The sequence below is a fragment of the Piliocolobus tephrosceles genome, chromosome 6 (assembly GCF_002776525.5).
Source record: "Piliocolobus tephrosceles isolate RC106 chromosome 6, ASM277652v3, whole genome shotgun sequence".
NCBI classification, from domain to species: Eukaryota; Metazoa; Chordata; class Mammalia; order Primates; family Cercopithecidae; genus Piliocolobus; species Piliocolobus tephrosceles.
Window position 1 is genome coordinate 108,839,461 of NC_045439.1, and position 17,241 is coordinate 108,856,701.

The following is a 17,241-nucleotide window of genomic DNA, read 5'->3' on the forward strand; positions in this document are numbered from 1 at the left end:
TCAAGCTCAGAAACTTGGCAGCAACTTTGACTTTTCTCTCGTCCTGGTCTCTCATAACCAAAAAGTTAGTTCTGCAACATCTTCTATCCTTTCCATCACCTCCCTGGGTAAAGCCCTCCTCACCTCTGTGCAGGTGGTTTACGATAGCCACTCAGCTGCTCTCTGGATCCAGGCTCTCGCCTACAGCCTCTAAGGCAATCCATGCAGCATCGTCCATCTGGAGTGCCCTTTTCCCTTCTCAGGCCCATCTCTCCCTGCCTTTCAGAAAATCTTTGAAGACCCAGATACAGTTTGACCTCCTCCAAGAGGTCTTCCTTGAATATCCCTCTTGAATACCCATCTCACTTTAGCTGTTCTTCTAACAGTACTTAATACTTCTTATTTTACATTCTATATATTTTAATCATTTTTCTAAACTGCATTTGGCTTCCCTACTTATCCTTCTTGAAAGACGGATACAGATCTGATTTATTATAGTTTTGATGCTTAGATTAATATTGGGAGCACTTATCTGTTCAGATATAAATAAACAAGTGCAGTACAGGTGTCTGGAGATGTCAGAATTCTAAACTCGTCAGTTATTTCACCTGTGGCTTCTGCATAAGAACAGGCAGGACCTGTTCTCTTGGAGCCCCTGGGGAATCAGAGGCATGGCTGCCACCTGGGGACCCAAGGCTTCAGAAATGATAAGCTACTTCCCATTCAAGAAGTGTGTCCCTGACGAGGGAAGAAACATTTTATTGATTTAGGGATAACTGACAATGAGATCTCTTTCTTTTTCTCTAGGACATGCACCTCCATTGAACCAGAGGAACCTCTACAATCCCAGAATAGGGCTGCATTGCACAGACTAAGATTTTGCCCATCAAGAATCTAACTAGCAGGCATTGACAAGCTCAGATGAAATGTCAAGAGACCCATGCAAGTAATAAGGCCAGCTCTGGCTCTTTCAAAGCACCAAACATAGAGATCTTATGAAAATATACCCTGTCCTGATATTTATCAAAGAGGACGCCCTGCTGCCGCTGCCCAGCCCCTTCTTAAGGAAGATCAGAGTCTCTCCTGAATTACTGTTGCTTCCGGCTACGCCCCAGGGCTTCCGGGAACCTCCTGCCAGCATCTTTAGTGCAGGCCCTGTGATTCTGACCCCTGTTTCCTGCTTTTACTCTCACACGTTTCTCAATTGTTTGGACGATAAGACAGTTCCTCTCCCCACACTTATCTTTTCCAGCATATCTCTGTGTTTTGTGTTGCCTTTGTGTGCTGCCGCCAATGCATGTCAAGACTGAAGTTTTTATGGTCCATTCTGCACCGACATGCTGTTATCTATGGCTGGGGCTGTCGTTTAAGTGGACTGTGCAGCACAAATCCAATCAGATTACACCTCGCCATATCACTTAGTAGCACTTGACGTTTTCCAGAGTAGAAACCAAAAGGTACATGAGGTTTCAAAAACTTCACTCCATCACCTCGGGGCTTAATTATATCAATCAAAGAAGGCAGAGAAAAATACATAAACTTCAAAATGTAAGTATACATCCATTAGAGGTCAACTTGCCTCTCTGTGGACTCCAATTAAAGAAAACAAGGGAAAACTGGCTGTCTGGGAGTGGCGAGAGCTAGGAAAGTTGACTGTGTTTGGTTGTTATGTATCATAAGAACTGTGCTGAGCATTTCTAACAATCCAGAGAGATGGATATTCAAGGAGATGAAGATTACTATTCTTCATAAACGGACGAAGCTCTGAGACTCTAACATGCCTAAGATTACACGGCCTTACAAGCAGCAGAGTCAAGAATAAGACCTAGATGGGTCCTAATGCGCTTTCCCTTCACTATGGTCACTACAGACCTGACCACAAAACCACACACTGAAGAAGGCTGAGAAGCAAACAGTCACAATGGAGTTCATCCATTAGATGCTGTTATGGTTTGGCTGTGTCCCCACCCAAATCTCATCCTGAACTGTAGCTCCTGTAATTCCCTCATGTTGAGGGAGGGGCCCAGTGGGAGATAACGGAATCATGGGGTGGCTTCCCCCATACTGTTCTCATGGCAGTGAGTAAATCTCAGGAGATCTGATGGTTTTATCAGGGGAAACCCCTTTCATTTGGCTCTTGCTTCTCTTGTTTGCTACCATGTGAGATGTGCCTTTCACCTTCTGCCATGATTATGAGGCCTCCCTGGCCACAGGGAACTGTGAGTCCGTTAAACCTCTTTCTTTTGTAAGGTGCCCAGTCTCAGGTATGTATGTCTTCATCAGCAGCGTGAAAACAGCCTCGTACAGATGCCACCAAAACAGAGCACTGTGTTTGGCTGGAAGGCCCTTTAAGGAGGTCCACCTTCTTAAACTAAAGCAAAGAAACACGACCAGAGCCTGAAGAAGCGGGTAGATTGAGATCTAAGAGAAAAAGGAACACACTATGAGACCAGCTGTTCTGCAGCAGCAGCAGCAGCAGCAGCAAGTGACCACCCCAACACCATGCGCACTGAGAAGCAGGCACCAGGATGTCCAGAATGGCAAGGTATTTACTCACAAAAAGCTTTACTTCACACACCACCTGGGCACGAGCATGACACATCAAAATGAGGAAGACACCAATCTAGACCCTCTTTTGCATAAGTGCTTCCCAGAAGTTCCACAGGGTCCCTATCTCTGGCCCATGCTCACTGAAAGCGTAAATAAAAGGTCTTATAGCAACGGTAGCTGACAGAGAATTCTGTCATTTTTTTGTTCCAGAAGGATGGCCAAGGAAGCATCACACGGCTGGTGAGAATTACGATATTTTTGGCTGCCTTTTTTATAAAAATGCGTAGAATGTTCAAAAATATCATTACAAAAGAAGTTTTAGAGACATAATTTCTGAGCACAATCTCTCTGCAGACCAACACAATTTTATAACCAGACTATTTTAATGAGACTGAGGTACCTGCATTTATTCCTGGCAAATGCCAGGAATAAAACACCACAGGACTGTGCTGGAGTGAGGCCCATCTCTCAGCACTGCAGGCTCCCATCAAAGCAGACATTTGATAATTAGAAAATCTCACCATCGTGGCACTTAGCAAGCTGTCTCACGTTGACCTGTCACCTTCAGAATGGAAGGTAATGCATTCATGACAAAGAAGTGGTGGAAACCTATTCTATAATCATTCTTGTAACTTGAGCTGAAAAAAAAAATTTCAGAATCATCTATTTAACTGAGAATAACAAAGTCAACCCATTGTTGGTCAATTTTATGGCTTACTCTAAGAAAACAAAGTATTTTCTACTATATCTCCCTTCCTTTTTTTTTTTTTTAACTGCTTTATTCTTTTTATTTTTTTAAGTGAAAGTCAGTTTATTAGAGAAGTAAAGAAACAAAAGAATGGCTACTCCATAGACATAGCAGCCTATTCTTTCTTAATGTTACTTTACTGATTGCATACAGGGGTCCGGTGTTATTTAACAAAATGTGACATATTAAAAGATATTTCACACAAAATCTGGTCCATTATGCAGGACTTGCAAAACTTGGGCCTTCAACCTTTTTCCAACATTCAAAAGCAGAAGTGTTTAATGCTCATTGTGTTAAGAGTTAACATTCAAAAGCATAAGTGTTTAATGCTCATTGTGTTAAGAGTTTGTTCCAAGCTAAATGCCATGGGGAACTTGGCCACAACTATACTCTGTTATCAAATTCCCCCAGGCCACTTTTTATTCAGATATGAAGAATAAATTAAAAGTGACAAGGAGACAGGGTCTATTTTACTAGTGATACAGAAACCACAGATCATAGTTTAAGTGTTGCTGACAAGTCAAAGGAAACTGATAAAAACAGAGGGTGATTTTCTGGAGCAAGAGAAACCCACTTTGACATAGGGAAGCTAATTACACCCTAACTCATCTTGCAGAAAGGCAGCAGTAAATGATACAGTTCCTGTTATGGGAAAGAGACAAACAACCTGTAAGCCAGCAACATCAGGAACAGGTTTAAGAAAACATGTGCTGGCCGGGCGCGGTGGCTCAAGCCTGTAATCCCAGCACTTTGGGAGGCCGAGACGGGTGGATCACAAGGTCAGGAGATCGAGACCATCCTGGCTAACACGGTGAAACCCTGTCTCTACTAAAAACTACAAAAAACTAGCCGGGCGAGGTGGCGGCGCCTGTAGTCCCAGCTACCTGGGTGGCTGAGGCAGGAGAATGGCGTGAACCCAGGAGGCAGAGCTTGCAGTGAGCTGAGATCCGGCCACAGCACTCCAGCCTGGGTGACAAAGCGAGACTCCGTCTCAAAAAAAAAAAAAAAAAAGAAAACATGTGCTATTGCCCATTGCTGTATCTCGCATTATCAGCCTCTGCCTGAACACATCACCAAAATAGTCTCATATCGTTATCCTATTATCAATATAAATAAAGCAATAAACTAATGATGTTCGGTTAATAGATATGCAGTATGGTATGTTTAAAGAGGAAAAGAAGTATGCAGTTCATTTCAGAATTATTCGCTTTTTTAAAAAATGGTGACATTTGTAAAGTAATTTAAATATGAAAATTATTTATTCATTTGCTCTGTTGCTCGGCACTGTGCTAGACATGAAATGGGGAAAGAAGCAAAGGTGACTGCTCTTGAATTAGCTGGCTAGTAGAAGAAAGATACAAAAAATGTGCAAGGTCAATGAGCTGAAACAGAGAAACTAAAAGGACAGGGGATATCAGGCGGCAACGCACAGCGACAAATGTCAGTTATTGGGGAAAATCAGCAACTTCAGAGACTTCCCAAGAGCTAACATAACATCTTTCCCTTTTAGAACCAATAAAATGTCCACACAAGGAATCACAGAATATGACAATGTTTTATCTTCTATTTAAATTTGTTCACGAAGCTATACTTTTACTGAAAGTCATAAATTGTTCAGTGACATCATTTCTGGAAACGTATCCTTAGAAACAATTTTTAAAGTAGTAAAAGGATAAATGTAAAAACTGTTCCCCACGACCTTTGTTTCATAATTACGAAAAAGGGAAACAAATGTAGGAGAATGGTTAAATATATTGTGGTTTATCTTCCTAAAAATGAAATACAAAGAATATAAAGAATAAGAAGAAGGAACATTTTTGACATCTTAAGTTTTAAAAGCAGGTATCAAAACTGTAGGGACATTATGATTGTCCCTATATTATATATAGATGGGTAGATGAAACCTATTAATAGACAGGGAGGCAAACAGAAATTATAGAAATAAAAATGGCTGCTTAGGTATTAGGAAAGTATGTGTACGTCCCATTTTTAAACTTTCCTTTTATGTTGTTTTAATATTATTTCAGTGATAAATACATATATCTTCTTGTCTTTGTAACTCTGAGCCCTGAGAGTAAACAGCACCATGAGAAGCAGTATAATACCAAGAATGTGGTGGTTTTTAAGGAATCATTTGATAAAAAGAGGAATCCCAGTTGGTAAGGAACAATGCTGAGGGCTTTTCAGGAGAAAAGGTCTGAATAGGGACACAGAGATGGTCATGTGCGGAGAAGAGGCAATCACCCTCCTCTGCCGGTGTGAAAAATGGATTCATGAGAACTCCTGGGCTGGGTGGCCACAGTCACTCATCTCTGAGCTCCTGTCAAGTCATCGGGTGAAGAAAGGCTAAGTTCTAAAAAGTAGGACCTAAAATTTCTCCTGGGGAATTATTTTAACACTGGAGGAGGAAAGGAGTGAGAGAACAGTCGACAACTGAGACTTAAAGAGTGTTCCAGGGACTTCAGAATCAGAAACTTCTAGCCCCAAGGAAGGGACAGAGAAAACACCTAAGCCCAAAGAGGGAGGAAGTAGAAAATTAAATATTAACAAAGAACCTTTATGTTTTGACTTTTTTTTTTTTTGGCTTTGCTCTAAATTGTATATCATCTCTTTGTTAGGCTATTCCTACAAACCACGCTTATAAAGAAGTAGGTTCCAAAACTATGCTAGAATACAGGTGATGATAATGTTACCACAAACATCAAACACCTAAATGTGTACAGAGAGAAAAGTCCTATCTTTTTCTGACCCTCAATTATACTTATTCCCTCCCCCAAAAATGTAGATATTCCAAACCAACATTCTTGCTTTCTAATAATTTCATACATGTGTATCTAATACCTCAACAAGATAATAATCTAATTTAGAGAAGAGAGAATATACAATAAAAACCCATAATAATTAGCAAATGCCAAGTGGAAAGGAGAGAGTCAAACGCATCCACTGACTCACAGATCATAAGAGCACAGGTGGAGCAGGTGTGCACATCAGACAGTGGCTGGTAGTGCACAAACCCCAGCCACTCCATCTTTCCAGGCAGGTGGGGTCTGTCTTATCACCTGACCCCACAGCCCCACTTACCTCAATCAGAGCTCCCTTCTCCCTGTCCTCTGATCGCTTTGCACTGTCCAGTTCATCATGCATTTCTGAGAGCTGGTCCTGGAGATCCCTGATTTCAGTCTGATGCTGCTCCCGTTCCATCTTCACCTGGAATAGCCTGGCAAGGAAGGAAGTCCATTAGACAGGATCTCCTGGGCTCTGCTTATTACCATCCAGTCTGACTTCTTATCTTCAGAGCTTTACACAAGTCTCTAAAGACCCAAGGAGCCTCCCCATTCTCTGGTCTGCACTGAGCAAGGGATCACCAACCTGAAAAGGTGCCTGAGAAGAACTTAGGCTATGGTCTCATTGCCCAACAAGAGGATAAATGAGAACTCAAACCAATGAAGTGGGTATGGTTATACGGAGACATTTTCTCCCCAGAAGGAGATGGTAGGGTACTAGAATTTGAATGTAGAAGATAAAGAAATGAAAAAAAAAAAAAAAAAAAAATTCCCACTAAAGCCACCCCACCCTTCCACTGTCTACTATCCCAGTGTTCTAGACCAGGAGAGTTGGCAAATTACGGTCTGTGGGCCAGTTCAGCCCACTGCCTGTTATTGTAAAGTTTTACTGGAACATGGTCATATTCATTCATTTATGAGTAGCCATTTCATCTCACGATACAATGGCAGAGCTGAGTGTGTACAACAGACTATATGACCCACAAATCCTAAAATAATCACCACCTGATGAAAAAAAAGTTCACAAAATTCTGCTCTGAACCAAACTCACAACTACGACACCTCTGTATGTTGTAAAGCTTTACTATACCCTATATTTTCTGATTTTTTTCTTACTAAACTCTTTTCTGCAGTTAGCCTCTATGATTGCTTTAAACGCAAAACACCACCATTAAAACTGCAAGGACAATCCAATGCTTTTATTAGATAACGTCTTCTTTTTCTTGAACTTCCCCCTAGATTTCATTCCCACTTGACTTTCCACTTAGGGCTTCTGTCGTGTCCACGGGACGTCATAGCACTGTGGATTCTCAGACCTTGGTTTTCGATCCCTTTGCTACAGATTTTAATACAACACAATGGCAGTGGCTTTCCTTCTCTGGAGACTCAGAGGAGGCATAAGCAGCCATCGCAAACACCAGCACCATCCAGGATAAAATGCACAGGCTGAGAGCTCACGGAGGCCACGTGACGCATGCTTTTTAGAAGCTGGGCCCAGGCTCCTTGAACTCTGTCTTTCAATATCAGCACTTAGTGCGCCCTGCTTCCCACTTAGCTGCTAGGAGGTCCACTTTAAGGGCTGAAACTCTGTAAGGCATACTTCAAGGTGCACAAAGAATGTTAAGAATTACTAACCTTTTTGTTTATCAGTCTACATGCGTCGCCAGCTTCACAATTTTACCAGGGTAAGAGGAAGAAAAGGAAAAGTCAGCTGCCTTTATAAATATTTGGAAGGCTGGGTAGTATTAAACGGACAGAAAGGTTCTAGCCACATGTCATAGAGAACCTGGGAAGGGCAACAGGCTCTCAGCCCAGAACTTACTCCTCCAGATTCTTCCGGAGCTCCCCTTCACTTTCTTCCAGTCGTTGCTGCAACGTAGAGTTCTCCTCCACCTTTTTGTTGTGTTGGCTTCGGAGCTCTTCTAGGTTTGCTCTCATCCTCTCTCTCTCTTCTTTGATGTTCTGTTGATTCTAACAGGAATCAGTATGATTTTAAAGTACCTCCACTGTACATTAACATAACCCCACAGAAGCCTACCTCTCAACAAGCAGACTCCCTGTCTTTGCACTTACATTATTAAACAACTTAATCAAACTATATAATTAAGGCATGGGAGTTCTTAACTAGAAAGAACATCAAATATTTATATTTAATGAACTGTAATACTTGTAAAAGAAAACATAAACACAGCCAAACCTCATTCTGCTATTTCTATGATTTAGTTCAGATGTTTTATATACATTTAGTTTCCCATTGGCCTGCCTAAATCCAACAGGGTTTCTTTTACTCTGTCTAAGCAAACAGTCTCTACAGGCTTTGGTTACATTAAAAAAAAAGAAATTATTTGGACAACAGCAGCCAAATACACAGGAATTTACTCAGTGATTAGAGGAATGTTACTTTTGGGGGGAAAAAAATTGGCTTTCACTCTGGGCATCCCAATGCATGTAAAATATTCTTCATCAACCTAGACAGAAATGGAAAAAGTAACATAAAGGAAAAACCAGATACCTTGACTTCCAGTTGAAGCTGTCTCTGAAGTTCAGCCACTTCTGTGGTCAACTTGCTTTTCTGTTCCAATAGATCTTTGACTTCAGATGTGGAATTAGAAGCCTATAATTAATTGCAAAGATATACTAATTTAAATGTTCAGGGTGCTTTATTTTAATTATCTTCCCCTTCCAAATATAATTAGTGCAGTAACAGATGAGGCATAACACTAAACATTTTAAGACCCAGTTCAAACATCAACCCCCACAGGGAACCTTCCCTGACTTGATGGGCAGAGTTAACGTTGCTGGTCCCCTTGGGATTCCAGTGAACTTTACTCTACAGCATTTACCAATCACAGGCATCATTTCATCAGGCACCTCAACACTAGTCCAATACGACTAAAACTCGCATAGGTGGCATATTTGTTAGAAGTCCGTAACGTATTCTGTAGAATATTATAAAACAGTAATACATTCAATTCAGGATAATAAAACTTAAAAATACATAATACATTCTATAATGTATTATCTCCATAATACATTCTGTATACACTCTGTATAATTTCCATAATACATTCTATATTCCAGAGCATGGAAATCAATGGTTAGCAAAAAATCAGCAACGAAATCTTTTTGTAAGTAAATTGGGGAAAGACATTCATTTTTTTCTATTTTAACGGCAGAACACGATTTAGTTTTAGTGTTTCTTAAGAGTGGTTTGAGAATGACTACATCAGGAGATTATGAACTTTTGTGGGACAGGGACCAGGTTTTATGCACCTCTGTATCTACAGAACCCAATGCATCTCATAAATTTAATCAAATCTTAGTAAATGATCGTTAGAATTCTGATTTTGCCATGATAGAGTAGCAAATATCAGATTTACCCTCCCAGCAAAAACTCCGAAAGCTAGACAAAAATATATAAAAACAATTGTTGGCAGTCACTGAAAAGCAAGCAACACAGAGTTATGATCCTTACAAAGGAAAAGACAGGAGGTAGCCCCATATTCACCCTGGGTTCTCCATGACTCCATTTCCAAACCACAACACGGTAACATTTTATAAGCACAGACAATGCCATTAGGAAATGGCAAATTAAAACAACAGTGAGGCCGGGTGGGGTGGTCCACGCAGTGATCCCAGCACCCTGGGAGGCTGAGGCAGATGGTCACCTGAGGTCAGGAGCTCGAGACCAGCCCGGCCAACGTGGTGAAACCCTGTCTCTACTAAAAATACAAAAATTAGCCGGGCGTGGTGGCCCACACACCTGTAATCCCAGCTACTCAGGAGGCTGAGGCAGAAGAATCGCTTGAACCCAGGAACTGGAGGTTGCAGTGAGCCAAGATCATGCCACTGCACTCCTGACTGGTGACAGGGTGAGACTCCATCTCAAAAAACAATCAGACAAACCAACAAGATACCCCTATATATAAATTAGAACGGCCAAAATTCAAAACACTGGCAACACCAAATGGTGGCAAGGATGTGGAATAACAGAAACTCTTATTCTTTGCTTGTGGGAATACAACATAATGCAGATAATTTAGAAAATGGTTTGGTTGTTTCCTATACAACTAAACATGCTCTTACCATACAACCCAGCAGCTGCCCTCTGGGTGTTCACCCAAATTAGTTGAAATCTCATGTCCACACAAAAATCTGTACGTGAATGTTTATAGCAGCTTTATTCATAACTGACAAAACTTGGAAGCAATCAAGATGCCCTTAACAGGTGAATGAATAAATTGTGGTATATCAGACAATAGAATATTAATACTCAATCCTAAAATGAAATGAACTCTCAGTTCATCAAAAGGCATGGGAAAAAATGCACATTACTAAGGGAAATGAGCCAAACTGAAAGCGTGATATACTGTGTGATTCCAACGATAGAACACTCCAGAAAAAATAAAACCATGGAAACAATAAAAAGATTACGGGTTGCCAGAGTTTAGGGGAGAGAAAGGAACAAACAGGCAGAACACACAGGATTTTTAGGGCAGTAAAACTCTTCTGTATGATACTAAATGATAGATACATGTCATTGTTCATTTGTCAGAAGCCAGTAGAATGTACAACACTAAGTGTGAACATTAATGTAAACTACGGGCATCTTTGGGTGACAATGATGTGCCAGTGTAGGTTGTATGATTGTGAGAGGTGCACCCCATGCTGCAGGATGCTAACAGTGGCGGAGGGCATATGTGGGGACAGGACAGTAAATGGGAATGTGAACCTAAAACTATCCTGAAAAATAAAGTTTGTTAATTTAAATGAGAAAAGTGTCCAGAGTGGCAACTCACTGATGAAGGAAACAGAGACTAGAGTTTAGAGATGGTAAGCAACAGGGATTTCAACATCAGGGTATGAGAGAGGAGACAGCTCCACAGAAGAAGTTCCAAGAACCTACAATAAATACTCCCTGGATTCTTGGATGATTCCTAAGCTGTATATGAGCAGAGCAAGAGTTCAAGAGGACTGCAGAGAAGAGCTGTCAGGAGGCAAAGAACCCAACAGAAACTTCACAGGTTGCTCAATGCTAGGGAGACACTAGGGTTCCGAATCAACCAAAATAGAGAAACTTTGGTGGACATTCTGGCATTCATTTGAAATCCAAGAAAGGAACATGGGTCATGTCTTAGTAGTAAGGGCAAAAACTTAAATAGACACTCCCCAATAACGCCTAGAACAACCAACCATATAGAATCAAGATAATCTGAAAGTAATTTAACTGTCTGTCAAAACAAAACTTAACATTCTTCAGGGGGAGATAACACATTCTAGAACATCTATAACTATTCGTCACCTACTCGGTCTAGCATACAATTGAAAAAAAAAATCATTGGACATGCAAAGAAGTAGGAAGAACCAACCAACAACTAAATAAAATAGACAACAGACACAGAGATGGCCCAGATATTAAAGTTAACAGATAAGGACTTCAAATTAACTGTAACATTTTTAAAATAGAAACAATTATGGACAAAGGGTGTTTTTTGTTTTTTTCTTTTCAGATAGAGTCTTGCTCTGTCATTCAGGCTGGAGTGCATTGTCCCAATCTTGGTTCACTGCAACCTCTATCTCCTGGGTTCAAATAATTCTCCTGCCTCAGCCTCCTAAATAGCTGGGGTTACAGGTGTGCACCATCACACCTGGCTAATTTTGTATTTTTAGTAGAGACAAGGTTTCACCATGTTGGCCAGGCTGGTCTCCAACTCCTGATCTCAGGTGATCCATCTAGCTTGCCCTCCCAAAGTGCTGGGATTACAGGCATGAACCACTGCGTCTGGCCCAAAAAAGGGATTTTTCTAAATGAAGTTCCAGAGATAGATTCTATAAAAATATAACCAAGTAGACATTCTAAAACAGCAATACACAATATCTGAAATTTAAGAACTCACTGGATCACAGCTCACTGTAACCTCAAACTTCTAGGCTCAAATGATCCTCCTACCTGAGCCTCCTGAGCAGTTATGACTATAAGCACGAGCCACCATGCCTGGCAATTTTTATAGTTTTTGTAGAGATGGGATCTCACTGTGTTGCCCAAGCTAGTCTCAAACTCCTGGCCTCAAACAATCCTCCCACCTCAGTTTCCCAAAGTGTCAGGATTACAGGCATGAACCACCGCACCTGGCCAAAGAAAAGTTCTTAAAAGAACCATCCTTTAAAAGAAGGATGAAGAAAAAGATTCTTTTAAAGACATCTTTAAAGAAAAAGTCTTAAAGTAAGATTGACATAGCCAGAAAACAAGACTAATGAATTTGAAAGGTCAATAGAAAACACCCATAATATCTGATGCCTGATGCCCCAAACATACATAGACACACAGACATGAAAAGAGAGAGAATAGAGCACAAGGGGTAAGAGGAACACCATCAAAATTTCTAAAATACTTTTTTTTTTTTTTTTTTTTTGAGGCGGAGTCTCACTCTGTCGCCCAGGCTGGAGTGCGGTGGCGGGATCTCGGCTCACTGCAAGCTCCGCCTCCCAGGTTTACGCCATTCTGCTGCCTCAGCCTCCCGAGTAGCTGGGACTACAGGCGCCTGACACCTCGCCCGGCTAATTTTTTGTATTTTTTAGTAGAGACAGGGTTTCACCGTGTTAGCCAGGATGGTCTCGATCTCCTGACCTCGTGATCCGCCCGCCTCGGCCTCCCAAAGTGCTGGGATTACAGGCTTGAGCCACCACGCCCGGCCTCTAAAATACATTTAATTGGAGACTGAGAAGAGCTGGGAGAGACAGAATGTGAAAGAAGCAATATTCAAATAAATAATAGCCAAGAAATTTTCAAATCTGATGCACCTGTCAAGTCAAGAGCTCAGTGAATCCCAAGAAAAATAAATAAAAGAAAAATCACTCTTAGGCACGTCATAGTGAAAATCTAACAGGTGACAAAAAAGATAAAATATTAAAAGCACCCAGCTGGAAAAGACACATCACTTTCAAGAGAATAACACTAAGAATGATGGCTGGCTTTCCAATGGAGCCAACTGGGGTCAAAAGACAAATAATGTCTTTAAACTCATGAAACAAAACAATACTTGCCACACTAGAGTTCCTCAAAACTGAGAGTGAATGACAGCTATTCTCAAACAATGCTCCCAAAAAGTACTACAGGATATAAAAAAAAAAAGTTCTCCAGGCTGAAGGAAACCACTCCTAGATGGAAACATGGAAGTACAGAAAGGAATGAACAGCACTGGAAAGGGACTACATCTAAATGAAAGACGTGCTGGACCTCTCCAACAAAAATGACTGAACATTTCTGGGAGATGCTGCACACATAAATAAGTGGGGAGAAAGTTCAAGTTCACAAATAAGAATACCAATAACATTAAGACGTCAGTTCCACCAAATTTATCTATGCATTTGGTATAATCCCAATCAAAATTCCTACAGGCTTTTCTTGGTGGAAACTGACAAGCTGATAAAAGTTTATATGGCAAGGCAAAAGACCCAGAGTAGCTAAGATAATCTTGGAGAAGAATAAAGCTACCAGACCTCAAGGCTTATTAAAGTTGCAAAAATTAAACTGTATAGTAGTAGTGCAAGGAGAGACTAGTAGACCAAAGCAATGGAAGAGAGTCTAGGTGTTACAGAGGATATATCCACTGGAACTGGCATGCAGTGCTACCGGAAGTGTAAACTGTTTCAATCACTTTGTAAAATCATTTGGCAACATTTAAGAGTTAAACCAACGCCCAATTTACAACCCAGAAATTATACTCTTAGATATATTCCCAAGAGAAATGAGTATGTTTACCAAGAAAAAAAAAAAAAAGACACCAATGTTCAGTATGGCATTATACCTAACAGCCAAATACCAGAAATGACCACTAAGAGAATACACTATGTTGAGTGATAACAACAGAAAACTACATTTCAATACAGAATAGCTACCAGTACATGCAACATTAATGAATCTTGCTGATATAATGTTGAAGAAATGAAGGGGGACACACAAGAATACTTATTATAATACATACTGTAAAATTTTATTTATGTAAAATTCAAGAAAGGCAAAACTACTCTAGATGATAGAAGTCAGGATATGATTACTCCCAGAAGGAAGGAGTACAATTTTTGGGGAAGGAACACAGGAAACCCAGGAAACCAAAACTACTCTAGGTGATAGAAGTCAAGATATGATTACCCCTAGAAGGAGGGGGTACAATTAATGGGGAAGGAACACCGGAAACCCAGGAAACCTGGGTGATGGCAGTGTTCTGTATCTTGATCTAGATGGTATTTGCATGGAAGCAAACCTATGTTAAAAATTCAATGAACTGTATAGATATAATTTGTGTAATTTACTTTATATAAGTTATACCCCAATAAAACAATATAAAAACACGTATTTGTTGAAGACTCATCTGTTTGCTAAGTTATACCCAAAGCCCCTGCCTCTGTGTTCCAAGACACTTTATACATATATTTGTTACAGAAATCTGCATTACACTAGAGATTATTGCTCAATCACCGCCAGTGAGATTCCGTCCCTCTCTGCATAGACTGTATGCAAGTAATAAATAAGTGTATGTTAGCTAAATTGGCTTTCTCCTTTTAGATGTTACATTTCCATAACGAAGAGGGACCTGATTGAAGAGAGTCTATTAGGAAATATTATCTCTCTGATCTGAGTATGAATATTAATGGATCTTCATTTTTTTCTTCTTCCTTGAAAGTAACACAATGATTCTCTCAAAAGGATTTGGCTAAAATCCTACAGTAAAGTGGTTAGAAAACTACAAATAGCTGAGGGGAAGAAATAAAAGCAGGAATCAAAGCTAGAAATGGCAGCATCTTGGCTGACACGTCCCTGAATCCAGGTGCAAGTTGTGTGTGATAAATTTGGAATGAGGTACTTCCCCACCTACCCCTGTGAAGAGAATTAGAAACACAAACACACAACTTCCAATTTTCTTAGGCAAAATGAGAAGAATCCATTTTAGAACTCTAAATCCAACCCAATGAGGGAAATTATACATTGTTCTTTCCCATACAAAATCTCTACCTGCTTTGCTGTTTTCCAATACGGTCTCCGTCCCTAAGGAAGAGGGTTTTCACATTCTCTCCTAATCACTTAACTGACACCACAAAGATAAAACTCCAAAACCTTTGCCAGCAAATAATCAGATTCCGAACGTAAGAGGGAGGGAAGAGGAGTAGGAAAATGTGGCAATTAAACAGTCATGGAGCTGTAATAGGAACCTGAAGTCTAAGAGCCTTGGTTCATTTTCTCATCATCTCTTGATTTGGCAGCTTCTTTTGTTGTTGTTTTTAAGAGACAATGTCTCATTCTGTCACCCAGGCTGGAGTACAGTGGCACAATCATAGCTCACGGCAGCCTCCACCTCCTGGTCTCAAGTGACTTCTGCCTCAACTTCCTGAGTAGCTGGGGCTACAGGCATGTGCCACCATGCCTGGCTAATTTTTTAATTTTTCTAGAGGCAGGGTCTCACTACATTGCCCAGGCTGGTCTCAAACTCTTGGCCTCAAGAAACCCTCCCTCCACGGTCTCCCAAAGTGCTGGGGTTACAGGCGTGAGGGACCACACCTAGACAGGCATTAGCTTTTTATGTGGTCTCTCTTCCTCTAATCTTACCTCTCTCCAAAAGCTGCAAAAGGAATAAACTTTCACAAACACAATGGTATTCACGTCTGTTTAAAATCCAACAATGGCAACCCACTCCCTTCACAGCCTGAAATGGAAACTTCTCACATAACTTCCAAGGTCCTTGCTACCAGGCTCTACCTCCGCCCATCCTGGCTCTGTGTTCCCACTACACTACACTCCCTCTTTAACATGGCAAACCCATGCTTCTTTATATTTGTCTGTGCTATTCACTTAACCTAGAACACCCCAGCTTCCCTTCTTCTCACAAATAATTCTATGATTTCTTGAGGCAGCATTAGTGTCATTGTCCCTCGAAGGGCTATACCCTGACTTCCCCAGTTCAGGCTGGTCACCTCTAGTCTGTGGCCCACAAGGACAATCTCAACATCAAGGCCAAAGGCCGCACTCACTCTAAGAACAAACAGGTATACTTTACGAGTTAGGCACATGCCTAACTTACCACTCAGTAATTTTACCTCTAGTTATACTCTCAAGAGAAATGAGTGAATGTGTTTACTCCCCTCCACAAAAAAGTACAATAACGTTCATAGTAGCTTTATTCCTAGTAGCCCCAAACCAGAAATGTACACCAAGAATACACACTGCGTTATACAGAAACAATGGAAAACTACATTTCGATACCAGAAAAGTTACCAGTATATGCAACATTAATGAATCTTGATGATATAATAATGTTGAGGAAATGCAGCTAGACACACAAGAATACATATTGTGAAATTTTCTTTATATAATTGTCAAGAGAGGCAAAACGACTCTAGGTGATAGAAGTCAGGATACGATTACCTCCAGAAGGATGGGGTGTAATTGATGAGGAAGAAACCCAGGAAACCTGGGTGATGGGAGTGTTCTGCACCTTGATCGGGATGACAATTGCATGGATGCAAAGCTATGTTAAAAATTCAATGTACTGGCCGGGCGCGGTGGCTCAAGTCTGTAATCCTAGCACTCTGGGAGGCCAAGACGGGCGGATCACAAGGTCAGGAGATCGAGACCATCCTGGCGAACACGGTGAAACTCTGTCTCTACTAAAAATACAAAAAATTAGCCGGGCATGGTGGCGGGCGCCTGTAGTCCCAGCTACTCGGGAGGATGAGGCAGGAGAATGGCGTGAACCCAGGAGGCGGAGCTTACAGTGAGCCAAGATCGCACCACAGCACTCCAGCCTAGACGACAGAGCCAGACTCTGTCTCAAAAAAAAAAAAAATTCAATGTACCGTACAGAAACTATTTGGGTAATTTACTTTATATAAGTTATACCCCACTAAAATAATATAAAAAGGATATTTGTTGAAGACTCATCTGTTTGCTAAGTTATACCCTAAGCCCCTGTGTTCAAGACCCTTTATACTGCTTTATAACAGCCAGTGAGATTGCAACCCACACTCTGTGCATAGCCTGTATGCAGGTATACAAAAAAACAAGAATCGAAGGGCGCAGCAAGATGGCCGAATAGGAACAGCTTCAGTCTCCATCTCCCAGCGCGAGCGACACAGAAGACCGGTGATTTCTGCATTTTCAACTGAGGTACTGGGGTCATCTCACTC

General features: G+C 40.9%; 1 protein-coding gene across 2 annotated transcripts in view; it reads right to left on the reverse strand.

The window, feature by feature from the left end:
• The window catches only part of CGNL1 (cingulin like 1), a 181,899-nt gene that overhangs the window by 89,588 nt on the left and 75,070 nt on the right, over positions 1-17,241 (reverse strand). For both annotated transcript variants that reach the window (XM_023228630.2, XM_023228631.3), the window contains 3 exons: positions 8,573-8,674; positions 7,883-8,031; positions 6,359-6,494 (listed from right to left, as the gene is read on the reverse strand). In XM_023228630.2, the coding sequence (XP_023084398.1) occupies positions 6,359-6,494; positions 7,883-8,031; positions 8,573-8,674 (387 nt within the window). The remainder of the gene's footprint in view (positions 1-6,358; positions 6,495-7,882; positions 8,032-8,572; positions 8,675-17,241) is intronic.